Source organism: Microcebus murinus, chromosome 28, assembly GCF_040939455.1.
Source record: "Microcebus murinus isolate Inina chromosome 28, M.murinus_Inina_mat1.0, whole genome shotgun sequence".
NCBI lineage: Eukaryota > Metazoa > Chordata > Mammalia > Primates > Cheirogaleidae > Microcebus > Microcebus murinus.
The window spans coordinates 9774891-9802523 of record NC_134131.1 but is presented as its reverse complement, the minus strand read 5'-3'; the positions used below and the strand labels follow the sequence as shown (position 1 = coordinate 9802523).

The window sequence follows — 27633 nt, the reverse complement described above, 5'->3', positions numbered from 1 at the left end:
CATGTTTTCAGGTTCCTCAGTTTAAGAACTCAGCATATGGAGAAAGAGGCAATAATTCTCATATTCTAAAGCAGGACTTGTTTGCTTATAGATCTGAGAAGAGGTCACCAAGGAGCATATGAGGCTTAAAGCAGAGGGTATTAATATCTTGGTGGGCATTATTAGCTACCCTCTCTTTATTTTATGTATTAGTTAAGACTGATTTATAAAGCTTTCTGCAAAACAAAATCAAACACTGCCCTCCTCCATGCCCCCCCCACTGACTAGCTTATTTGGGGTCCGTAAACGCATTACACGAAATTTAATGGAAGGAGAATGAAAATTAGAAGCATGCTGAACTGAGGAGGAAAAAGAGTCAAATTGTTGGAAAACACACACTCTTGTCAGGAAGAACTACTCTCTGGAGTAGGTTTGCAGGTCACTGCACATTTAGTCCAATCTTCCACACCAGAGATAGGAAAACTTTTCTTTCTATTGAAAAGTTGCTGACCCAAAGAGAGAAAAAGAGAGAGGGGAAAAAAAAATCAATGGAGGGTCAGAGAAGTATAAAGCAACTTAATTCAGTTTATTTTCAGAGAGATGTTTATAACTTTTCATGTCTTTTCAATTGCATACAGGGGACATAAAAATCTAAAGATACATCAAATCATTTACAACTTTGATCTAACCTAAGTAAAGGATAATGGAGGTGAGGGAGAATGGGAAAGCCAGGAGACAGGGAAAGGAGATGAAAATACAGAGAAAACAGAGCAAGGAAGACACAGGCAAAGGGCAGCAAAGTCCCACAAACACCAAAGATATCACATGCTCAATAAAGGACTCTCACACCAAGGGGAATGCAGGTAGCCAGCAAATGATTTTTAAAAAGCCGAAAGGCAGTCTTTTGTGGAAGAACATTCCATCCTTTGGGGATTAAAATAGAGGAGGTTAAAAGAGAACACCTTTATTGGGCAAGCTGCATCTTTGTAAATATAGTCATCTGCAGATACACTGTATCCTGCTACTTCCATCTAAAAGGTGCCTGGAGTTTAAGTCAGAGTTCTCGTGCCCCAAAGCCCCTATTTTCCAAATCTCCATTTACTGTTGTCTACCATGACAATGGGCCTTTGCCATGGTGATAGGTGAAGCACTTTAGTGCTACTATAGTCTGAAAATATTGGGTAATGGTCAGCATTAAAAACTGGCGGGATGCTTCAGAGAGATTTATTAAGGGATAAAGAAAAATAGATTTCTGGCTAGGTCTTGGTTAGTTGGATAAAAAAAAAAATTAATGATGTCTTCATTCTAGAAACATGTTGACAACTTGAATTAAAACAAACAAAACCCCTAGGAGGGTGTATGTGTATGTTTGTGTGTGTGTGTGCATTTAAATGTCCATTCCTCAATAAATCTTTTTAAAAGTCACAGGAAATACAGTCACTTCCTAGATTACCCATTCGAATCTAACAGGTCACTATTGGTAGGGAAGATACTGAGGCAAGACCCCAGCCTAGGTTATAATGATTATGCACACATTATTTGATGGCTCGTTCCAAGTTCCTAGGGCGTGTTTCTGGGACGCAGTACAGAAGAGTGAACAGAGCTTGGAAAATGCTGCATTATCAAACAGACCGACACCCACAGAGAGATACTTGAGTATACTCACAGGAAAATTATTCATTCAAGCAGGCAAGATGCGCAAGGCACACAGTCCTTTGCCTTTGTAGATTATTACATAGTTTATAAAACCTTTTCTTATCCATCACACATTTGCTTTGCATAAGAAAGGCCATCTTTGCTCTGGTCACCATACCAGGACCTGCTATTCCAATTTTCACAACCCCAGAGGGCATCGTGCACGCAGGATGCAGGGTTCCCCACTCGGGCAACAAGGCAGCCAACAGAACTCCCTGCCACGATTCCCCACAGCAGAAGCTCTCCACGCTGGAGCCCCGAGAATAAGCCAGACACTCGGCTCGCTGGAAATAAGCCCGGGCCCAGACCTTATCTCAGAAATGGTAGCTGGAAGTTATTTCTCAGGGAGTCTAAGAATTTCTATTAGTGATACTCCAATGCTGACATCGGTTTTGCTAAAAATGTCAGCATAATGAAAATGCACATAAAACACTCAATTTAGTGTCAAAAAACCTAATTTCTAGGTTTGGCCATATAGCACTGATTAGGCATGGAACCGCCAGGAAGTCGTTTGACATCTCTGAGCTGTAGTTTTCTCATCTGTAATTTGGAGGTGATGATATTTGGCATCCCAGGATGACTATGAAATTCAAAATGAGTTAATGGATTCTAACATGCTTCATAAACCATAAAGAGCTACACAGTGTGAGATACTATTATTACTGTTACTATTGATGCCAAGGATTTGCTTGGGAAGAAATTAAAAAAAGAACCACTTATTATGAGAAAATGAAAAGAGAGTGACATTCTGAGGGAACGAGCTCACTGCAGCAAGTCATAGTTCCAAGGCAGCTGCTGGCTGCTCAATAAAAGCCAGCGAAGATGACAAAGTCATTTCTGGTTCAAGCATGAATGCTCAAGTACGGGAGTTTATGTTCGATTGCCAGCTGCTTCAAGCGAGTGGCTAAATCCAAAGACACCAAAGACACTTCATGCACCAACAATATTCTGGCTTCTCAAGTCGGAAGACTGCGTAAATGCACATTCCAAAAGGAGAGGATGTCACCGGAAGACCACCCAGAAGGATGAATCGTGAGACTGATGAGAAAGGCGGCAAATTCAGAAGGAAACATTATGCCGCAGGTTAGAAAAGGAGGTAAAGCAAGAACAGAGAAAATGCAGCAGCATGGTTGCATGGTAAAAGGTAACTGCTGTTTGCTAACGATGATGATGACCATTCACCTTGACGTCGGAAGACGCTACTTTCCTTACGACTTTTGGAACTCTGTCAACCCTTTTTGTCTTTCAGCAGAAGATTCAATGTATGTGCTTGAAAGAAATTGTTAAAAATGTCTGTCTGCCTTCATTGCTCCCGCCAAGAGCTAAGGTCACCATATTTTTATCAAGGTGTTCAGGGAATGCATTTGCTGAAATTTTTCCCTATTGCTTTGTAATTATTTATATTAAATGTGGATAATTTATACGAGCAGAAAAAGAAAGAACACGTAGGATTGCTATTGATGATGCCTGATTTCCGTAGACCGGAATTTCCACTTCGAGTTTTTGGTCCAGTGGTGACAACCACATGATGCCATGATGGCTCCGTCACCACTGCTGAGTGCCATCATCCTTGTCATCAGCGCAATACACAGATGGTGCGTTTGCCTCGTGCCAGGATCTGAGTGACATGCCTGCATTTATGGCCTCGTTAAAATAGAAGCACTGCGGGGGCGGAGACCATGTCTCTTTGGTTCAGCGTAGATACCTTATACATGTGCAGTTACACATAACAGGTGCTCAGTAAATATCTGTAGAGTGAATGGGTCACTGGCCGTTCAACTTCGGAACTCTACGATACAGGCATCATTATTATCATCGTGTAATAGACGGTGTCCTTGAGGCTGTCTTAGGGAGGCTAAATATATTCTCCAAGGCTAAAGATGCAATTAGAAGGAGAAAACAGGCATCGGATCCCGGGTCTGGTTGACTCAGAAGCCCTATAAGTTACTAATTTCTATTCATCCTGGTATGACTGTAGCTCACTGTTCACTCTAATTCACCATGAAAGAGGTGTTTGGGTGGCTGCCAATGTTTAGGTATAAATGAGCTTTGGCTAATTCTCTTTTTATTCTGATAGAATGTGACATGACACGTTTGAACCAGAGGTATCTGCAGGAGTCGAGACATAAGAAAGGAAAAAAAAATGGGAATCTGACTAAGCCCATGTGATGAGGTTAGGAAAAGGATCCAAGAGAAGAATGACAAGCAGCAACTCTGGGGAAGCCAAAAAGGAATCATTAGATTTTACTGCAAATGCTCGCAAACATAGCCACGTCTCCGTTATTGACAGAGCCCAGCTCCAGAAAGGAAGGCTCAGCCCAATAGGAGGCAAAAAACATGGATTTAAAACATTTCCAAGTTCTATATTCATTATGCATTATAGAATATATATATATATATATTATGTAATTCATTATATGAAAATTAGACTCTTTGAATGAGAGGCAGTTTAATTTAGGGATTAAATGTGGACAGTGGAGCTAGACTTCACGAGTTTTAATTTTAATTCTACCATTTCCCATGTTGATAAATTGCTTATTTCCTTAGCACCTCAGTTTCCCCAGATTTTATGGTAATGATAATGTATCCTTCATATTTTGAGGACTATATGAGCAAATTAACGTAAAGTTTGAGAATAGAGCTTGCCACATGATAAGCAGTCAACAAAGGTTAGCTGTTCCTAAGAGTGTAGCAGAAAAAAAGATGCCTCCACTTCTGGCTCACAGTAAATGCCAAAGTCCTTAGGAAGGCCAAGAATACCTGCATAATCTCAACTGATATTCTGTTGAAGATAAAAAGCCTGAGTAAAAGAATCTCTTTCAGGTGTAAAGATAGATATTTTCACCATGCAGATCCAAACTGAAGATTGCTATCTAAACTCTTATAGCGAGAGATTGTATATTCTAAATAGAAAGTTGCTCTTACAGACTAGAAGTGGCTAAGAAACTGAGCTCTGAAGTCACAGAAATCTGTATGCAAATTTCTGCTCTACCATTTACTAGTTGACTGATTATAGGAAAGTTACTTGACTTGAAAGTTACTTGACTTGAAAGTTAGTTCATCTTAATTTGTGGTAGACTTATGGCTGCAAATGTAATACGATGAACATTCTAAGTGCTTGATACAAGTTAGCTGTCGTCTTCATTATCATCATTGTCATCATCATCATCATCATTGAACCTATTTGTGCGCAGGTTCATGTGTTTTAAGTGCAGGAAGTTTCAGAGAAGAGCAACTTCTCTAAACATGCAGAGACTGGGGAGTGGGGGAGTAAAATTTAGAGAAAAATGTCCATACAGATCTCTAAAGAAATATGGTGGGCCTCTAAGTCAAGGCAAAATCTGCCCCAACTTTACAAGGAAGCTAAAGAAGAGACAAAACTGACAGCTACTGAAATTGGTAACATATGTTCAAAGGAATTCGCTGCTAGTAAAAGCATCGTAAGGAAATTATCATTGAACACAGGCATTTCTTTGCCAGAACAGAGTACAGACACCCGGATTAATGGCGCAGGTGCTCTCTTGCTCGTTTGCCAGGGCGACACACGGAGTTTAAAGATGATCCCTAGAATAACATCAAGTCAGGGATCATCATGCCTGTTTCGTATCCACATTCCAGGACCCCCATTAACTCTCTGGACATCATCAGACACTGTGAAAAATGCTGAAGACAGGACAATATGACCCTGAGCTGAGAAGATTAATAACCGGTGAATAGCTAAACCAGCTCGCTGATAGTTTGCTATGCTGATTTCCACAGCTATCTTAATGGATTATTTGAGTAGTTTATTGGGCATAGCCAAAAATACACTTTATGGAGGGACATGAAAGGTCTAAGCAAAGCTTAGTTGAGTGGCATCTTTGTCTTTAAATCACAGGATCTTTTCAAACCTTTGTCTTCCCCCACGTGTCTTCTAATTCATAACTCCCCAGAGGCCTGGGGAATGGCACAAGCACCGAGAGTTGCTTCCGGAGCATCTGCACAGATTCTCACACACACGGCGAGACTGCTGACCCTGCAGGGTCACCTTAGGCATGCTGCCTGGGACTTTGTACAAGTGATGCACGCAGGGAGGTGGGAAACAAACTTCGGATGAGCGATTCATTCTTCCACAGGAGTCAGCAGAAGGTACCAGTAGCAGAGACCCGCATTTCCATATGAGGGCCTACTTACATGACGCTGAACACAGACTTAGAATCCTCATCCGGTTCCTGGCTGGATGTCACCTATACTCAACCCCTGTTTCTTGCACAGCCTCAGTCTAAACGATCATGGTTGCACAGGCAACCTAAGAACGGCGGTGAGGAGAACTAGAAAGGTCTTAATTTCACTGGGCCCTCCCCATCCACACTATTCAGCTATACGGAGTTGACTGAAAGTAACTTATATACTTGAGTGATTTTATAAGGATAGAATAACAACAAAGCAACACAAATAATCACTACAATTACATGGCAGGCACTGTGCTGACTTCATATGACTTCATATTTTAACTCTTTTCCTCTTTATGAGAACCCTATTAGGGTCTTAGGAGCCTTCTAAAACTTCATTACACACTAGTGCAGGAATCCTTTTCATAAAAGTGTAAGCCGATAAGGACGGAAAGAATGGTGGGAGTTATTACATTAAAACTGCGGATACTGGGAAGCAGTTAGAGATGGTTAGCAGACGAAAAGCTCTAACCCCTGAGCTGGCAATGGGAGAAGACGAGAAGCAGTCTGACTTACTTCATAAGAACAAGCCTCAAAGATTCAGGAATTACGATATTGCCAGAAGTGCAGGTAATAGAACACTGGATGGATATCATTTAGAATCAGTTAGGCCCCTAGAGAGTCTCCCCTATTTCATGCAGCTAGGTGAATAACTCTCCCATCCCAGAAGTATGCTGGGATCTTAAATTCCAAGCAGATAATACAGAGGAAGGTCTCTGGGCCAAAGAATACCAGGTTGAACTGAGAGTAGCAGGGATTTGGTGAATGCTCATGTCGTGAGGGATGAGAGTCTCACTCCTTCCTAAACATGGCTCCCAGAACACTGGCAGTGAACCCTGTGTCCTTCAAGAAGGAGATTGGACATGCATTTTGTGGGCAGTGATGAGTCCTACGGGAAAGACCTAAAATGCTGACATGAGTTGGGGGAGTTAAGGAAATGGTTCCGCCATATTGAACTTACAGTTAGTAAACATCATCTACGCGTTCGTGGCTTCATGTTAACATTTTAGTGCCTCACTCTTAAACATGGACTGGCAGCTAAGAATCAATAGACATCTGAGGACTGCTTCTAACATAAAAGATTAAGTTCAAAGCAAGCAAAAGGAAATTCTATCATCAATATTTTCAGAGAAATATGAGATGTTGAATTCACGCATAAACAAGAAAAGGATGTTACCAATGAGGTACATACAGTCCGGAAGAGAGTTCTTAGAAATTTAAGCCATGATAATTGAGAGGTAAGAGTTAACTTGCCTAAGACTGATCTCCTATAGGCTGACCTCCCAGAAAAGAAAGGGGTCGTCTTCAATGTTCTGATGAAACTAACCATGGCCCAGTGTTTAAGGCAATTGATACTAATCAACTCTAACTCTTGGTGTCTAGCCCCGCAAAAAGATCCTAGATAAAGCAAAATGATATATAAAAGAAAGAAAGGACAAATAAGAAAACATAATCATGGTTTGGTACATTGCTCACTTGAAAACAGCATTGCATAATCATAGTTAGATAATCGTGGGTTAATGATCTAACCAGAATTATGATTTGTTTATATTAGGAGGGTATGTGAAGGAGAGCTAAAAACTCATTTTCTATCTTAGTCAAAACATAATACTTACTACGTAAGAATCAAGAAATAGCAATATAAGTATATATTTAAAGATGAGACCATTTGATCCAGCAATCCCACTACTGGGTATCTACCCAAAGGAAAAAAAAAAAAAGACATGCTATGAAAAAGACATCTGGACTCAAATGTTTATAGCAGCACAATTCACAATTGCAAAGATGTGGAAACAACCCAAGTGCCCATCAATACATGAGTGGAGTAACAAAATGTGGCATATGTGTACCATGCAGTTACTACTCAGCCATTTAAAACAAACAAACAAAAAAAGATGAACTATCTATTGTATTATCCTGGATGGAGCTGGAGCCCACTCTCCTAAGTGAAGTACCACAAGAAGGGAAAAACAAACGCCACTTGTACTTACCATTAAATTGGTACTAATTGATCAACACTAATGTGCACAAATGGGAAATGACATTCATAGGGTGTAGGGCAGGTGGGAGAGGGGAGGAGGGGATGGGTAAATCCATACCTAATGGATGTGTTGTGGGCTGAGAGATGGGCATACTTGTGTGTGGGGGGGGAAGGCAATTTATATAACTAAAGCATTTGTACCTCTAGGATATGCTGCAAAAAAAAAAAAGGATGAAAGATGAAAATCAATGTAAACAAACAAACAAAACCCAAAAAAGCCCAAAGAGGTGAGAGTGGTTTCTGCCTTTAGGGAAAGGGGAAAAAAATGAGGCAAGAGGGTTTATGTTTCTCTGCATAACGTTACCTCACTCAAACGTATAAAATCTCGAGGAGGTGGGTATTATTTTCATTTTTCTGAAGGCAGAATCTGAAACTTAGAAAGTAGTGAAGTCAGGATCTGAAGGGAGGTTGGTTTCAAAACCCATGCTAAGAAGCCCAAAAATGCTACGTATTTTAATCCTGCCCATCGTATTAATGAGTTGGGGATACTGTCGACCTTTATATAAGATTCCTACAGTTTTCTCAGTGCAGATCCTGTTTCTTTGGCTTGCAGTTATTTAGTCTCAAAAAATCCAACTCTGATTTGTTTGTTTTCTTTGGAGCATCTATGCCAGGTAATATACCACCTGGTAGATTTCTTGTTCCGTTGCCTAATGCTCATTTAGGAGAATGGCTTTCTTCTGCTTGACTTGCTATATCTCCAAGCAGAAGTTTGGGTAGGAGGCATTAGCATTTTCCCTAAACTGACCATGGAAAAGGAGCTTAGCACAGACTGAAAACTGTCTGAACTTGATGTAAGACTATCCTTCCCAAGAATTTATACCTCCTGTCTCCTCATAAGACCCATTTTCTCAAATAGGGAAACGCACATTCCCTACATGGCTGAATAATAAGCAATGCTTAGTTTAATATCCCAAAAGACTTTTCTCGGTGAAGCTAGAAGAGAAGTACATCACACAAACATCATCAACCTCAAACGTCCCAGTTACTCAACATTACGAGGAAGTTTCTTAAATTACCAAAAAAGGGCCAGGCTTAGGGTGGACATATGATTTGCATGCCCAAGACAGTCCTGGTTTATCCCTGTTGTCCCAGCCTATCAGTGGCCTTCCATTTATTCTAGTTTTGATGAAAAATTATGTGATAGCCCAGTGATACTTCATCATTGCTCCTTTGTGCTACGCTGGCATAGAACCTATTGCATGCCTTACTCCTCTCTTCCTCCTGTGCCAACATACAGGTTACTGAGCCAGTCTTGTGTGATAGAGACAGATAAGGGGATATTTTACCCCACTGGTATTATCTGTTTTTAATAGGGTAGCACCTAGAAAAGAAGCATGCATTTTATTAACCTAATGTATTGTTCTGCATACTGTTTTAAAATAAAGGTAACTTCATCTCCTAGATGCTTTAAATTAAACCAGGTTATTTGACAAATGACAGTACCCTTTGGGCCAGACGTTATAGATAACCACAGGTAGAGCCAGGTGACACCTTTTGTAGGCTATTGATTAAAATGAGCTGATATACATCTTTCCAAGCACAGAATAATCCACTGGCATTACAGAAACGATGGCAATCTTACAGAGAAGGTTAATCAGATACATGAGAAATCATATCTGCTCCTTGATAAAGTACAAGTCACTCAGAAATCAATCACAGACTCCAGGTGCCCAAACCACCATCCCCCAGAAAACAGAATTCAGGGCAGGTGGAATACTGGTTTGTCAAAGACCTGGTACAAAAACAGGAAAGGCTGCAGGTTTGAACAGTTTCACCTGCTGAGAGCATTGATTTGTGGATTTTATAATAAATGCACAATGGTAAACAACATAAATATGAGAAATAGATATACAGTAATGATTTACTTTTTCTGAGAAGGGAGTGACTAATCTCTTAGACCTCAGTGAGGCTACAAAAAGACTGCTGGAGTTTGGTAAATTTTTAGGGAACTACAGCAGAACACAAAGTTCAGCACTTTGAGACATTGATCTTGGATAAGTGGCAGTGGAGGTGATGGGGGGAAGGAGGAAAAGAAATATAGAGTGATACTGATTATCAGTTAACGGTACCTACTAGGTACCTACTAAACTCCAGGAGCTGTTAGGTACTTGACATAGAGAATTCTAATTCTTAGCACAGGTAATACTTCCCATTTTATAGGGGAAAAACTGAAACTTCTAAATGTTAATTTGTCCCAGGCCATAGAACTGCTAAGAGGGTTGGAGTTGTTATACGAGACTGGGCCTATCAGATATCAAAGCCCATTATAGTAGAGGACTCCTTTGAGAACCTCTATTTTTCCTGATCTGCTACTTACTAATTTGCTCAGCAGTTTCTTTAATAATAAGAATCTTCTGGCTGGGCGCGGTGGCTCATGCCTGTAATCCCAGCACTCTGGGAGGCCGAGGCAGGCGGATTGCTCGAGGTCAGGAGTTCCAAACCAGCCTGAGCAAGAGCGAGACCCTGTCTCTACTACAAATAGAAAGAAATTAATTGGCCAACTAATATATATAGAAAAAATGAGCTGGGCATGGTGGCGCATGCCTGTAGTCCCAGCTACTCGGGAGGCTGAGGCAGAAGGATTGCTTGAGCCCAGGAGTCTGAGGTTGCTGTGAGTGAGGCTGATGCCGTGGCACTCACGGAAACAAAGCGAGACTCTGTCTCAAAAAAAAAAAAAGAATCTTCTGAGCTCCTCTCTGAGACAGTGTGGTGTAGTAGAAATGGCCTTAGCTTGGAAATGAAATTTTCCCTTTCTAGTCTCTTCTGCAAAAAGGAGGGGCTGGAAGAGATGATCGCATCTCTTCCAAGGGTGCCAAAGGGACCTTCTAGTTGGGACAATTTATGAATCAACTATGAGAGGATGATTCCAACACATTGCAAAAGGAGACCTGGTTATATGGTCTTTTAATATATATAATATATATATTATATATAATATAAAGACCTGGTTATATGGTCTTTTAATATATTCATTTGTTCATTCATTCGGCTACAGAGCTACAGAGCACCTAGTGTGTACACGACATGTGCACACTAGGTGCTCATTTGTTCATTCATTCGGCTACAGAGCACCTAGTGTGTACACGACATGTGCACTAAAGACTGTGGGTGCAGGTCAGCAGTTCTGATCTTCATGAAGCTTTCATTTTACTAAGGGTGACATGATGTGTAAGTAAACAAAAACAGAAATGTGTTTACATTACAGAAGTGTTACGAAAGAAATGAATAGGGTCCTGTGATAGATGGCAATAGACTAAAATGTTTGGGTCCTCCCCCCAAATTGATACACTGAAACTTTTAATCCCAATGTGCTGGTATTAGCAGGTGGGGGCTTTGGGCCGTGATTAGGTCATGAGGGTGGGGCCCTCACGAATGGAATTAGTGCCCTCATGAGAACAGGTCAGAAGCTAATGAGCTTTCTTTCTGTCATGTGAGGATGCAGTGAGGTGACAGCCAGTCCCAAACCAAGAAGTGTGCCCTCACCAGACAGTGGGTCAGCCGATGCCCTGATCTTGGACTCTCTAGTCTCCAGAACTGTGAGAGATAAATTTCTGCTGCAGAAGTTGGGAAAGTGGCAAAGAACTCGGCTGAACTGTGTTTGTGTTCTAGTACTTTCTGGAAGGTAGAACTTGCAAGCAATGAAGCTGGATATTTAACTGAGGGAGGTTTCAAGCAAATGGTTAGAGTAGCTTGGTTGCTCCCGACTGCTTATAGTAAATTACAAGAAGAAAGACATGATGGGGAGATAGAATGATTAAGCAAAAAGGAATTAGAAATAAAAGATGTGGAAAATCCTCAGTCTATGCATATTAAAAAAAAAAAACACAAAAAACCAACGAGAAAGCATTTTCTGAAGAGAACGCTGAGATTGTGGCCAAAGGACCTTTTATTAAGGAATGTACTCTGGGTATGAATCGCAGACTTACTCAGCCACTCCAGCAGGAAAACTTGCAGTTTGAACTCAGGGGAAGGAGGTGGGAGGCTGTTAGAACTTTTGGATTTATTAGAACAGGACTATAGACTTATTTGGCCATGAAAGTCTGCTATTCTTCAAGACGTGGGAAGAATGACCCTGAAGGCAATTCAGAGATCGCCAGGGCTGTCTTCTGGGTTTCCAAAGGAGAACCATCACCTTGCTTCCAACAGGCCAGCCAGCCTCCACCCAAAGCTGTAGGGGTGGGGCTCCCCACCCCTACAGAGCCCTGAAGACCCAGCAGAGCCCTGAAGACCCCCAGGGGCAGGACTACTGCCCCAGTGGGTCTGGAAGGCTTTATTTGGGAAACCAGGTAGGCAGTGGCACAGACAAGATGTTTGTAGCACAGGGCCATTTGGCCAGATGCTAGAGCTCTCCATTGGTGGGATGTGAACAGTAGTCAGAGAAAAAGAAAGCGACAACTATCTGAGTGTTGATGTGTGCTCATTAATATAAAAAACATGATATAATTGAGTCTTCCCAATTACACTATGAAATAGGTCCTGTTATACTCATTTTACAGGTTTCACTTTGAATAGCTTGCAAGTGGTAATGTTGAAATTCGAACCTGACTGGTCTATCTCCAAAGCCTGTATTCTTCCTCCTGTAATATTTTAGAAGAAATGAGAACAGAAGGACTCTGTTGGATCTACTGGAGACCTCCTCTGTCCATTTTCTTACGCTCTTAATATCTGGCACAGTGTCACAGAAATAAAGAGGAAGGTGCCAAGATTCTGTAGAGCTACAGTGGACAGAAGACTGATGGGGGGAATATTTTCCAGCAATGTTTTCTAGGAGTGGAGTTGAGGGTTTCTGTCCTAGTAGAAGGAGGATAGGGAGAAATGCCAATAAGGAGAGTGTGGATTAATGGTACTGAAATAGTGGTCATGGAATTCAGGCTTCGATCCTGGTTGGGGGAACAGCCCACACTCTTCAAACTGTAATATCTCTCTGTTTCCTTCAGTATCATAACCTGAATTTGTGCAAAATAAATGTTCACACCATGTATATTTCTTGCACAGATTTCATCTCTCTTTCTTTGGGAGAGCGCCTATGTCAGAGAACCTTCGGATAGGTTTTTTGTTTTGGAGTGACAAAGAAATTCGAAATTAGAATGCTTTGATGCTTGATTTCAACAAAGTGCTTTTTTTTTTTGCTTTTTTTTCAAATCGAATCATAGGACTTTACAACTCGAAGAGGCCTTAACCGTCTCTATTAAAGGCTCTTCATTTTACAGGTGCGAAAACTAGATCCTGGTGACCAGAACCCAGGTGCACAAGACCCAAGTTCACTGTTCTTTCCACTCACTAGACTGCAATCCTTCCCCACATCCACAAATTTTAGAAAAAGTAGGTCAGACCTTCTCAAGTTTTATACTATTCACAACCTTTATAACCCAGCATGTTATCTACTATTTCATTATTTTTTTTTCTCTCTCTCTCTTTTTTTGTGCTAAAGCTGAACTATATTCCTCCCTAGCTGGCAGGGAGTCCGTGAAGGTAAATTAGCCAAGAGAAAGAACTATTTTGTCTATAATTTATGGTTTTTCCTTTATACACAAAACTTTTCCAAAACATATAGGTACACTAATGATCTTGGCTGAAAATTGCACCCCATTTTCTGAATCTGAAGCTTAGCACAAATTTTGTCATTCAAACAAATTAGTCAAATCTATCAGAAATATTCATAAAAATAAGAAAACAGGTGGCTGACGGGTGTTTCATGACCACTATTTTAGTGCCATTAATCCACACTCTCCTTGCTTCTTTGGCAGTTGACAGGAATTCCCAATCAGCAGCTGGAGAGAGCAGTCTTTTTAAAGACAGGACTAATTTGTTTCTGGTAAAAGGTGACAACCTGCCTCATTTGCTTGAGATTTCTGAAAGATAATGACTTGTGTTTTCTTGTCCCAATTAACCACTGACTGCTCCCAAGAAGACCATGTCTGTTCAGATAACTGAGTTTCTTTCCCACTGATAACCTTCTGGTACAGACATGGGAGCGAAATGCAGATTCAGTACACAACCATGCACAGAATTATAAATAGACTCAAAACAGCCTCTTTTCCAGTCGTCTTCTTCTCTTGTCCCCATCATGGTCAATTTATATCTACTTAATAATTTAAAAATTAGAAATAATCAAAGGCGGGCCTATTCCACAGAGCAACGAGACCCACTTAAGACAGCATGTCAAGTGCTTATAGAGGACCTTGCAGTATCATAAATGTGTGATTTAGAGATATAAGGCATTAAGGAATTATGAGGTCTGGGGTCAATTTACAGAACGCAGGCCCCCTGTCGAAAGGCATTCCAATTCACAAATTTTAAACACCATGAAAGCCAAACAATACAAGTCTGTGGGTTCAAGTCAAGTTAGCTGTGAGAGCTACCAGTTTCATCTCTAGCTGACATTTAAACATACCTGATGTTTCCTAACACACCTGTCCTTTCCCCTCCCCTTACTCTTGCCTTATGTGATGGTCAGTCTTGGAAAAAGCAAAGGAATCTTTGACTCAGTGCCATTCTTTCTCCTGGAAGGATGAAGGAAACACACATATTGGGTTGATCTTCTATTCCATAAGTTTTATAGTGAGAGAGACCTGAGGGTGTACAGTGGTACAAGTCTGCATAATTTGGGGTTCCATATTAGGAAGCCCACTATTGCTATGACCTGAGCCACATTCTCCTCTGTCCGTTGTACCAGTAACAAACCTGACATTTGATTGCCATTTGCCCGACTACCTCTACCGACTTCGCCACTGGGACAAAACTCAGGCATCGAACAGGGATGTTGTTTATTGAACTCCTTCAAACCACAACCCATACAATTAAATAGAAAAGAGATCCTTTTATTGGACTCTATTTTAAGAATACATTACTTGAGAATATATTACTCAAAATTAGCAGAGTAACCTTTTCAACTCATGCTGCCTTGCTGATTAAGGATAAGTTCATGCTGGAAGAAAAAAAAATGAAAGAGCCTGCAATAAGAAAACAAAGTCAACATGACAGCATTCAACCTAGGGGCATGATTTTCCTCGGGGGTAGAAAAACACTAGGGTAGAAATAAGTTTTCAAAACCATAGAATCACAAATGATAAAATTTTGGAGTTGAAAGGGACCTACAGGTTTATTCAGGGTAGGCTCTGAGAATGCGAAGATGAATACTAAATAATCCATACAAGCCACTCAGACCATACAATCTGATCTGATGCATGGATTCTTTCTGCAATATTTCCCCGGAGTAGATGTCTAGTCAATGAATATCGCCAATAATGGAAATATCACTAATTTCATTTTCATGGCCTAATTGTTTGAAACTTTTTCCTTTTAACGAACACAAATAATATCCTCTGCTCTGATAGTCACCACCCATCTCTTGTGGTACAGCTTTCTGACGTCACATAGAATTTGAAAGCTTTTTAAATATTTGAAAACATGGACCCTCCCTCCCCTTCTACAATCTGCAAGTCTTCTCTTCCTTGGCTTTCCCAGCTTCAGCTTCCTCAGCTGTTCCTCCTGTCATCATCCCAGTTGTCACTCTTTAAGCTGATTTCAAATTTTAATATCTGAAAACAAAAAGGCTCTTCTCCTTTAGTTGTATATTCATCAGTGCTACAATAGATCTTTAGATTTTTCCCTCTCTTGCTTTGGATACTCTAGTATGTTCTAGATTTAATTTTCTTCTTCTTCTTTTTTTTTTTTTTTTTTGAAAGCATATCATGTTGATGACCCATCAGTGATCTTACAGTCAACTAAAACAATGGACCAGAGGGAGGAAAATGGCTATGTCTTTTGAACCTTTTGACCATTCTTTCGTATTTGGACTGTATCAGAGTGTCCCCTGATCAACTACACTGGTTGTTATAATTTATTTTCCTTTGGCTGACACATCAAGAAGTGCTGGTGCAAATAGCACAGTGACCAGATGCTTTACCCATGTTGTGGACAGAGCCAATGGAGACAGATGTATGTGATATCAGAAGAGTTGCAAGGCTAGGCTTATGGAAGTATATAGGGAAGAGAAGGCAGAATCCTGTTCTTCCAGTACAATCCAAGCTTTGCTTACATGTATAAGCAGCTCTACTTCTAAAGAGAGAGAAAGGGGGCAAGAGTTAATAAAATGACAGGTGGCATGTTTTCCAGTTTGAGAAATCTTCAAAGCAGATGTTGCTAATCTTCACCTAATTATGTCCTGCACTTTTGCACACTGATTATAGACCTGCTAGAAGGCCACGTAAAAAGCCACTGTTTCTCTAAATGTTCTGCTTACATTTCCTCTCCCGTAACAAGGAACCTACTTTCAGCTCCTTAAATGGATACATAAAAGAGACAACCATTTTAACCTTTAGAAATGGATCTTACTAAAGTAAATCAGAGAGAGATGATGGAAATGTTAATTAACTTGCTTTCATCTTGGTCAAATTCTGTATTTAACCTAAAGGCCTACATCTTTTGGGTGGTTTTCTTAGATCTGATTGCCTATGACAGGCAGAGAAATTCAATCATGGTTTGGTGGAACTGCTTCTTTGACAGAGTGATACTCCTGCCTCTGGCGCAGAAAACAAATGCCAAGAATGGAAGGTGAGAGTCACTCATGAATTATTCTGACACTTCTGCTTTTTTGGTTCAGGGTTTGTAAGAGAACAAAACCCTCCCTTTCAGATTTGGGACCAAGTGTTGGCTCCCCCCATGAGAGTACCTCTAAAATACAAAGAGACAGGTGATTTGAAACACACACACACACACACACACACACACACACCCCAAAATCTCCTCTGCTTCTGAGAGATTGCGTGCACATAAAATCAGTCTACATGACAAAGCATCATTCTCACACCACGGGAAGTTCAGATATTTAGAAAGAGAAGATAAAAGTGCCTAATTTTACTCTTCTCTTTATTTATTACACAATTAGGCATTTAAAATCCACTTCAGCTTTGGAAATTATGAAAGAGAAAACAAACCGTAGTTTGAAAACAAACTACACTGAGCTCTAAACATTTAAATGAACTGAAAAGCTCAACATAAACCATCTCTTTCCTTCGGTAGGGAAATGGCTCTACAGCAAGATGACAGATGTAAGATGACAGATGTAACCTAAAAAGATATGCAGGAGAAGGAGATGGATTTTTATTTATGTATTTCAAAAATATATAACTTTAATAATGCTGAGGATGCGTTCAGTGTGGTAGCAGAGGTAGGTCAGAGATCTATGCTTTTTAATATCAACTTCCTCTCCAGTAAGGATTTTATCACATTAATAGCTAAATCATACTGATTGTAAAACAGCTGAAATGAGGCAATTAGTATGGCCTGTGACAGCCATGAAGAATGAAACATGTGAGGTTTTCAATGCCAGCCAGATGGATATCTTCAATATACTTCTTATTATCTGCTTGTGGTAATAAGTTCAATTAAATTGAATCAGTACAACACAAGTCTCTTTGAATTGTCGGAAAAGAAATTAATTATGTGCTTCACATTTAATGAAGCCAAAGAGTCATATTCTGTTTGCCTTTTTTGTTTGTTTGTTTTTTTTATTCTGATTAGTAAGTATTCATTACCAAAAAAAAAAAAAATCCATTATTTCATTCTACAGCAGAGCTTTTTACCTTAAAAGAAAGCATTTGCACTGAATGGGTTAAATATCACCAATTAAAAGGTTTGCATCTCTTCTACAAAATCCGGGAGAGAAGTAGGAAATAAGATCCACTGTCTGGGTGATTTTGCCTGCAATATCCGACTATGTAGCTACAACAAAAATTTACCAATAGGTACTCATATCCACACTTCTGGAATTAGCAGTCCTCAACACATTTTCATGTACCTCTAGCCTTTTCCCCTATGAATATATATTAAAAATTAAATTTAAATTTTTAATTTAATAATAAAATCTCACATCATCTCACTTCAGGCTCCTCCCGCCAAAATTCTATCATGAGTTAGTACTTACATTTGCACACAAATTTGGGGTTTAAACGTCATGTGTTATTATTTTACGTTACTAATTTTATATTTAATCATACTATATATGTTAGATAAATATTAAATAATACCATATGTATTGTTCTTTAATTTTCCTGTGTATTTTCCTTCATCGTAAACAACACAATGAACATCTCTGCCAGTTTCTGCCTCGGAACATGTGTCACTTCCTCTAGGTTAAGTGCCCGGAACTGGAATTGATGGGCCATGGAGAATGCACTTTGTAAATCCTACTTGCTCTCCACACTGTCTATTCCAATTTGCATCCCTGCTTAAAGTGTGTGAGTACCATTTTCCTCACATGCTCACCAATAAAAGGTATTGTTGGGTGTTTCTCTATTGCACGCCTCACATGTAAAGAAAACCATACCACGGAGGTGCTTAAACTGCATTTCCCTGATTACTAATGAGGCTGATGTTTCTGCACAAGTTTCTTGGCCCCCAGCGTTTCTTTTACATGATTGCCTTTGGCATAGAGGCTTTGCGATGAAAGGACAAGAGTGCGAAATGCAACTGTAAGGGAATTATGTCTTCTCTCCACACCGAGCATGGAGAAGGGATGGGCAGGATGGAGTCAGGGCAGACTGTCGTAGTACGTCATTTCAATAAACTGAAATCTCAGCATTACGAAAGGGGAGAGCTCTCTTACAGAGAAATGTGGACAAAAGGCGAATCATGCTATCCCTGGTTGATACTGCGAAAGGTACACTATTTGCTAAATCTACGTGGTCTTCCTGAGTGTCCACAAGAATGTCAGGGGAAATAATTATGCCCCGTTTTATCAGACTTCCAGGTTATTTCATGCCTTGTGAACACAGGAAGAACAAAGAGGCACAGTTACCCGTTTTTGAAGGATTCTTCTATCTTAGCTGTTACCGGCTCCAACATAGCAGATCTTCTCAGATCTAGTATTGAAATGTTTTGGCCACTGCCCTTCCACCTGAGGGACCTATCATAATTAGCATTTAACACTTCTAACAACAAACTTTTCCCTCCTACTCTAGATGCCTTGGGTCAGAATTTATGTTAATCCTATTAGAAAGACCGCTAATTATCACCTAGAAATAATTGGTTCCAGTGGAAGACATCTAATTAGGTCGAAATGTATTCCGTTATAAGGGACCAGCATTAAAAGCTTTTGTTGTGCATTAGCAACCAAATGTCATTGCTGGTTCCTGATTTCTGACTGATCCTCAGTCAAATCTGGATAAAACCTTGAATAATTTTACATAGAAGATGTGGGCTGCTTCAAACTCATTTTCAAGAAAGGTTCCAATTGAAAAGACTCTACATTATTGTGTCTGTCAATGCTATGCATGGAAAGGTTGATATTTCCCAACACCGAACAGTTACAACAGAAGAATTTTTCTGTAGTGCAAAACAATAATGCTGTAGACAACCTTTGGTGCTCGTAAGAAAATTTCCTTTATGTTATATATGTGTGATACACACACACACACACACACACACACGCACATACATATTAGGAAATTTTTTCTTCTAAACATGAACTTTCTAGGGGATGAACAATGAGCACTAGTTTGGGTAATGAAGGAAACACTTAAATGCTCCATAAGCCACAGGAGCATCCTCAGTTTGCAGGGTCGGAGAATGCAAATGCAAAATAATTTCTTCTTGGGAGTGTATGTGATCTTAGTTAAATCCTACTAAAGACCTCTTTTCTATCAAAGCTACTTAAAGGGCAAATTCATTTTCTCTTATTACAAAAGTAATTCTGTGTACTGAATTTAAAAATTTAAATAAATAGAAGAATAAAAAAGAACTCTTTTAAAATCCAAATGACACCAGGGTAAAAACTTACACAGGCAACTTCAAAAGAAGAAAACATAATGTAGCCTGAGTAGTGTGAAAAGGAAAGGTAGAACAGCTCAGCCGATTAAGGCTGGCAACAGTGGGAGGTTTAGGAAGCGAGCAGTGGTTTGAAAAATCCCAGTTGGCATGTTTCATACTTGAGGATCTTCCTGGCCTGCCACTCTGGTTCCAGCAGTGTGGAGCCTCCTCAAATCCTGGAAAATCAAATCGAATACATAGTTCCAGTGTCTGCCGAGTTATTTTCTTCCTCTATCTCAACCAATGATCCATTGCCTCTCCTCTGGATTTTCACCTTATAGCTAAGATCTGGGGTCAACCCTTTGGATTCTAGGATGAGGCTAGGGTCCTGGGAAAGAAACCTCCCTAACCAAGTTCCAGCTAGTAATCAGACGCAGGGATGTGTGAAATTTCCAGCACACAGCATCAGCATGAGGTGCAGGAAATGTTGTGTATAGCCTGACTAGACTACTTCTTAGAATGAATTCTGAAGATCTAAGGAAGAGAAAAAGTCGTCAAAAGAAGGGATAAGTACTTTTTTTTTTTTTAGAGGGTGTAATAGTAAATATTTAGGGCTTTGCAGGTTCAAGAGGCAAAGGTGAGGGTATTATGTAGGCACTTCACACTGTATGGTTTCTCTTGTAACAACTCCACTCCGCAGTTGCAGGGCAAAAGCAACCACAGTTAATATGCAAAACAAATGACATGGCTCGGCTACAGCAAAACTTTATTTCTGGACACTGAACTATGAATTTCATTAAAATTTTCACATGCCTGAAAATATTATTGCTCTTTCGATTTTTTTCCCCCTCACCAGTCAATACGTGAAAACCACTGTTAGCTTCTGGGGTACCCAAAACAGGCAGCTAGATGGATTTGGCCTGCAGGTCATAGTTTGAAAACTCCTGAAAATGAAGTGTTCTCAAATTGTGATGTGCAGGAGGATCAACTGGGATATTTATCTAAAATGCAGTTTTTCCCCCCCAGGCCTTATCCCTAGAGAGTTAGATTTCCCAGGTGAGCGTGAAGTCCAGGAGATCTGCACTTCTATCAAGCACTCTATCGATCTTTCACTTGCTAGGTGACGTATGCAAAGTTCTTTGGTATATGACAGAGTTTCTCAAAGTATAGCCTGGAACCGGGAGCCTCAGAGTTACTGGGGGTCATTTTGGATATAGTTCAGCAAGAGAGCTATTAGCGTAACAGCATGCATAGCTTAAAGCCCTACATTTTCAGTCCCAGAGGGGAGCAATGGGAGTTGGGTTGCTATTACCATGGTTATCGTGTTGAACTACATGCAAGGCGTGTTACTCTAAGTTGCTCTTCTCTGGGCCTGCTACTTAAGAATACATGTCCATATAAAACCTGTTCAGCAAAGACATTGCGTCATGCAAAATGGCCTGCCTTTAACTCTGCTATAGAGATAAAAATGAATTAGTAAGTACAATATTGCATGTAAAATGTAACTCTGTCTCCCATAGAGTTCTTAATGATGTCAACAGTTGCTAAAGCACATCTGTGCTTAAAGGTCAGCTATTATGCTTTCTGGTGGGATATGGGGGTTTGACTTGAGAACTGCTCTTGCTTAATTTTAAACAGCAACCCAAATCCCCAATATATTAAAAGTAGTAGCTTGAAAAATAAAATCAGTACAATTTAGAAATTCAGATGATGGGATGGTAATCAAGAGCCCCCTGGGCACCTGTCAGAACTGTGCAGTTTGGGAGCAGGCTCATGCATAATCTGAATATTTATCCATTTGATGGTTACTTGCCAGGGATTTATTTTAAACCTCCTGTGCGTGGTGTGGTGGGGTGGTCCCCTCCTCCTTCTCTTCTACTTACTGACCCTGTGTTTGACACTATCTTCAAAACATGGGGGCAGGGGTGGGGAGAAAGAGAATTGGATTCTAAAAGCGTGGTTTAATGATAGAATTATCGTAAAAAGGTTAGGAAAGATGTGTTCTGATGCCTGACCTTCACGGCGTGTCAGTCCCAGACACACGAGGAGGCCGAAATGAATACAAGCAAGTTTTTAAGGTTAGAGAACACCTTCTTTGATAAATTAGTCCCTTTGTAGATCTCAAAATTGAATTAAAACACAGCGCTCAGTCACATTTCGGGCTGAACTGTTGCATTTGCATTAGAAGTGCAGGGCTCGAGCATTTTGATGTAGGATTCAGCACTTGGCACGGTTCACGTGGAGTTCAGGATGGTTTTCTCTGCCTGCCTCGTGCTTTATGGGGCGGATTTCTAAATTGCATTTCCCAGTTTATGTTAAAGTCCTTCTCGGAGACCCAGCCGTGTGGTGTCCGTCCGCACACACATGTACTTCCCATTAGCGCTAATGGGGCTGGGAGCCAAGCGCACTGGGAGACAGACGGCCTCCCAAACCTCTTCTGACCTGACCCAAAGTAACAGGATTGTTAACTGCTATGAACACACTGGCCAGACAAAGCTCACATTTCTGTTTCTTTCCCCACCTCACCTAGAAGAAGAGGGTAAGAATCTGTGGACCTCGTGGGGAAACTGAGTGCAGCTGAGCCCCATGGTCCCCCTGTCGCCCAAGGAACTCTGCTTTGAAACAAGTGAGTCCCGCCTGGTGATCGGGCTACCTGGGTGCGTTGGCCCTTGACCCACGGCTCACACCCGCTCACCTCTGCCTCCCTCCTTTCGTACTGGACCAGGTTCTTCCTGCCCTCGGTCCTAATCCTCTCTCTCATCTGTTAGGAAATTTCAGTTTTTAAAGTGTTTCATGTGCCTCCACAAAGCACGCGGCCAGCAGAGGCACGACATTCTCATTCTGTCACACGTCCCTATAATTCTTTTCCATAAGTCCACTGAAACTCTCCTGAAAATTGTCCTCAAGTCATGTTCCCCAGCTTTAGCCACTCACATACCATTTTCACGATTTCTTTTGCATGTCCTCTATAACAATGCAGCAGACGCTACCTTTCTCTACGCTGACTCACTTCTTTAGTTAAGTGTATATATATATTACATATATATATATACATTTTTGAGACAGAGTCTCACTCTGTTGCCAGGGCTAGAGTGCCGTGGCGTCAGCCTCGCTCACAGCAACCTCCAACTCCTGGGCTCAAGCGATCCTCCTGCCTCAGCCTCCTGAGTAGCTGGGACTACAGGCACGCACCACCATGCCTGGCTAATTTTTTCTATATTTTTTTAGTTGTCCAGCTAATTTCTTTCTATTTTTAGTAGAGACGGGGGTCTCACTCTTGCTCAGGCTGGTCTCGAACTTCTGACCTTGAGTGATCCTCCCGCCTCAGCCTCCCAGAGTGCTAGGATTACAGGTGTGAGCCACCGCACCCAGCCAGTTAAGTATATTTTAAAAGACTGTTTTTATCATTGCCATTAATGGAAAACTAGTGTTTTCCTAATACTTTGAGATATACAAATAATTACTCAAATTAAAAAAAGAAAAAAAAGGCTTCACTGTAAACTTCCTAAAACTATGTCTTACTCTACTTGGGGAATCACTGTTCACCACTTTACTAGAAGGCAAGAAATAAATTAGTTTGTTAAAATAGGTAGAAGTTACTATCCCAGCAATATTTATATCCACACAGAAAACGAGGTGACCCTAACATTTTTCATCCCGGGTATATCTGTAAGCTTTGCACCATGATTCAGTAGGAGGCAAACGGCAGGGAACTGCACAGTTGGTTGGGAATGGCTTTGTCCTGGGGCTGGTGCTACCACTGCCGAATGAACTCTGACGGGAAATAGAAGACTCCTTTTTGCCAACTCTCCTGAGAGCCAAGGGAGCCAATGCTTACGATGATGAAATACAGGGCATAACTTGTTCCTACGCGGGAAAATACCTCACCTTCAACGATAAAGAACATACTCATGGTTTCTATGGTTTAGGTGTTTATAATCTTTCACACTCTTAGTCCTTGCTTTGTGGTAGGCTCATTTCTCTCTGCTAACTATGCTATTGGTGGGAAAACTTCACAAATGGTCATTTCGGTATGATTTGGAATATATGCATGGACGTTTTGTTAAAATATAAACAACAATAAAGAAACTACTACTAATATTTCTTAGGTGCCGGGCACCAATGCTAATCACTTAACATGGATCATCACAGTCAACAAAACAATCCCAGGAGCTTGCCACTGCTATTATCCCCACATAGGCTAACCGTCTTGTCCAAGGTCACAGAGCTAGTAAGTGGGAGAAATGAGATTCAAACCCACAACTCTCTGATTCTAATCCCTGCCCTTTAATCATGATTTAAGATAGCTGCCTATTATTCTCTTATATCTCCATAACTTGCAAATATTCTATAACAAGCCTCAGCTGTGACACTAACCAGCTCTGAAACCTTGGGATCTCCCTCGATCCTATTGAGTCACTAAATTCCTGTTGGTAGCTGAGACAGCCACACATTAGCAAAGAGCTCTAGCTGGAACTGTGTTTTACAAAATATTATTTAACTTCTTTGTCCTTTGCCCTACGAAACAGAGGAAACACATGGGCATACACTGGTGCTATTGCTCTGAGGAAGTAATTAATGGACTGAAATAGTTGGAATCAATCTAAACACAGATTTGGTTCCAACACTTGGACTTCCAATTTTCTATCTGCGCAAATATGTTTATGATAAAAAAAAGACTTCCCACAATGGTAGTCATTTCCAACTTCCACTGACCCTAAAGTCTATAATTGGGTGACTTTCTAGCTTTCTCTTTTTAAATTAAAATAGAGGTAATTATTTGTTTTGGTCCCCAACCTTTTTGGCACCAGGGACTGGTTTCATGGAAGACAATTTTTCCAAGGACTGGGGATGGGAGGGGCGGGGTGTCATGGGGGGGTGTGGTGCACAGCTCAGGGGGTGCTGCCTAGCCCGTTTCCTGACAGGCCATGGACCACTAATGGGCTGTGGCTGGGCTTGGGGACCACAGCCTCGGCTATCTGATGTCACAGAAGGAGCTGCCAATGGGCAAAATGGAAATAATATGTTGTGACCCATCTGTATCTATTATGCAGAAATAGGAAAAATGGGTAAAACAATTTCCTGATGCCATGTAAAGAAACCAAGGAGAATTCAGAATCAGGATTCCTGGGTTCAATTCCCTCTTCTGCTACTGGTGACTTTGAGAAAGTCACCAAGCTGAGCCTCATCTTCTTCGGTCAAATCCTTGCCAAAGATCCTCCTAACTCAAAAATCTTAGGACAGGGCAAAATACAAAGTGATAGAAATGCAAATGAAATGTAAATTAAGATCTCATCCTTCACAATTGTGACTTAATACTTCCAGCCCATGTCCTCAACCCAGGATGTTGGAATAGTTTCACATCATTGCTGCTTTAAGAGCATAAAGGACTTTCTGTTATAAACTATAAAGCACTCAGGCTCGTGCAGTATGTGGAAATTTCATTTCCTTAAAATTGACAGGGTTGGCTGGGTGACTAAGGCAAAGCACAGAGGTGATCAAAACCTTTTATTAGCATAATAAGCCATATCCATATCTCTGAATAACAGGGGCTGCTCTTTTAAAAATCACCAATGTCACTGTTTAAACAATGTTTGCTAAAAATAGTACTTGAGCTGTGAGTTTTTAATTTGTTAACGCAGTGTTCCTAGACATGAATTTCAAATCTATAGAGACTTGAAAGAAATTTAATTAAAGGATTGAAGATAACATTAGTTACAATACTATAATAGATACAATGGCTGTAATTCTCAAAATTGTATTAGATGATTCTGAAATAAGATAGCCTTTCAATCATATTCATTACCAACACTTCCCCAAGAATTATTAATCCTATCATGTGTGCCATGATGAATTAATTTAGCCACACAGTGATATCTGTATGTATTAATACAAATGATGCCACTTCTAAAGATTACATTATTAGAAATGAGGACACATATATTGATATATGAGTTCTTTGGGTTAGCTGTTACCTTTTACTACCAAGTTTCCAGTGCTGCTAGCAGTTCCAAAATGGTTAGTGGCTATACACGTGTAACTTCCAGCGTCTGACTTAGTCACGTTGATGATTCTGAGGTTTCCATCTTCAGAAACGGTAATTCTGAAATCGAAATAAATGAAGCAAAAATGGTAAAGTTTATTTCATAGGACTCATTGCAAATTATTTCTGTCATTCTGTCATCTTTCAAACTATAAATCATGGCTCTATCATTTGACAGCCTCATCTTTATTTAGGATGTTTGTCCACATATGCATAAACATAATTGAGATGTGTGACTGTTTAGTAATTTTACTTTTCTTGCTAAAATGATCTCAAGATTCAGTTGGAATAACTATTATAGATATTAGATAGGTTGTGACCATTCCTCTCTTTTTGGTAGCTCTAATCACATTATGCAAAGGGAAGGCTTATTATAGGTCACCATTAGTCTTAAAACTGCTACTGATGAATAAGAAAAAAAAATCCCTTGATTAATCAATTTATGTCTTTTCATTAAAAATGTTTTTTCTAAATGACAAGATTAAATTAAATGAGGTATTATTAAGCATATTTATTTCTGAAATATGTCAGCCAATGCATTTTTAACGAGATATAAGAATTGAACTTAAAAAAAATTGAAATATTCTACAACTTGGTGTGACTTTGGCAGAATAGCAAATGTGGATGGTATATCTCATGCTCCACACAATAGGGACTAACATCTACTTTCTGCAAGGAAGAAAATGCTTTTGTTGACAGATCCAAAATCTGGAACAGGAGAGATTTTTAGAGAACCTTGTTTTTGATGTGATTACCAGAAAAGGAACAGGAAAATACAAAGATGAATATAAGACAGACAGCCTGGCTTAGAGGCTATTCTAAGAAATTAAAAAAAATGTACACAGATGGTGCATTCAAGGAAAATGTCTTTTACATTTCTCTTGTGTATTTCAAATATGTCCACTTCTTTCCATCTCTTCTGCTCTCTCCTTCTCACTTAGTTTCTCAAACGAGCCTCCCAATTGTTCTATTTCTATCCTTACAGACAAATCCGTTCTTCAGTCAGTGGCCAGATCACCTTTTAAGTTTTAAATCAGATTACATCACTCCCCTGGCTTACGTATTCTGAATAAATTCCTTCTAGAGCCTATGGGATCTAACAGATCTAGGTTTTTTTTTTTTTTTCTTTTTAAGGCCTCTATTGCCTACTATTTCATTCTAATCTTTCTACCCTTCAATAAACTCTAGTCACATGGACCTTTTGCAAGTTCCTAGAGTATGTGGAACTCCTTCCTGCCTCAGAGCTGTTGCACTTGCTGTTCTGCCTGCCTTAAATTCATTGCCCCGGGTCTGGACATAGCTGCCACCTGTTCGCCTTCTGGACTTCGGCACAGAGGTAGTTTTTTCTTGTAGATCTTTCCTGACTCACTTTCTAACGCGGATCTCCCTCTCAGTCTCTTTTCCTGCAACCATTTTATTTCTTCCCACTAAACACAATCTAGAAGTTTTATTTGTTTACTTGTTCGTTGTTTTATCACATGGAATGTTAGCGGCTCTGAGGGCTGTGACAGTGTTTGTCTTACAACTGAACCTCCTGGATCTAGTCCACAGGATAGCGTGTAGTAGAAACCCTATAAATATTTGTCAAGTGGCTAAGTGAATTAATTTAGCCACACAGTGATATCTGTATGTATTAATATGAATGATGCCACTTCTAAAGATTACATTATTAGAAACATATATTGATATATGAGTTCTTTAGGTTAGCCGTTACCTTTTACTACCAAGTTTTCTGTACTGCTAGCAGTTCCAAAATGGTTAGTGGCTAAACACGTGTAACTTCCAGCATCTGATTTAGTATGCTAAATTTAGTATGCAACAGAGTCCTTTACAAATATTTGAAACAAAGGGTCTAGGATGGGCAAAGCTTCACTTTATAGAACTTTTGACTAAGTATTGTAAAAGCACAA

General features: G+C 40.1%; 1 protein-coding gene across 2 annotated transcripts in view; it reads right to left on the bottom strand.

The window, feature by feature from the left end:
• CNTN4 (contactin 4) overlaps window positions 1–27633 on the bottom strand; it is an 872298-nt gene that overhangs the window by 46058 nt on the left and 798607 nt on the right. For both annotated transcript variants that reach the window (XM_075998444.1, XM_075998443.1), the window contains one exon: window positions 25656–25783. In XM_075998444.1, coding sequence (XP_075854559.1) covers window positions 25656–25783 — 128 coding nt within the window. The remainder of the gene's footprint in view (window positions 1–25655; window positions 25784–27633) is intronic.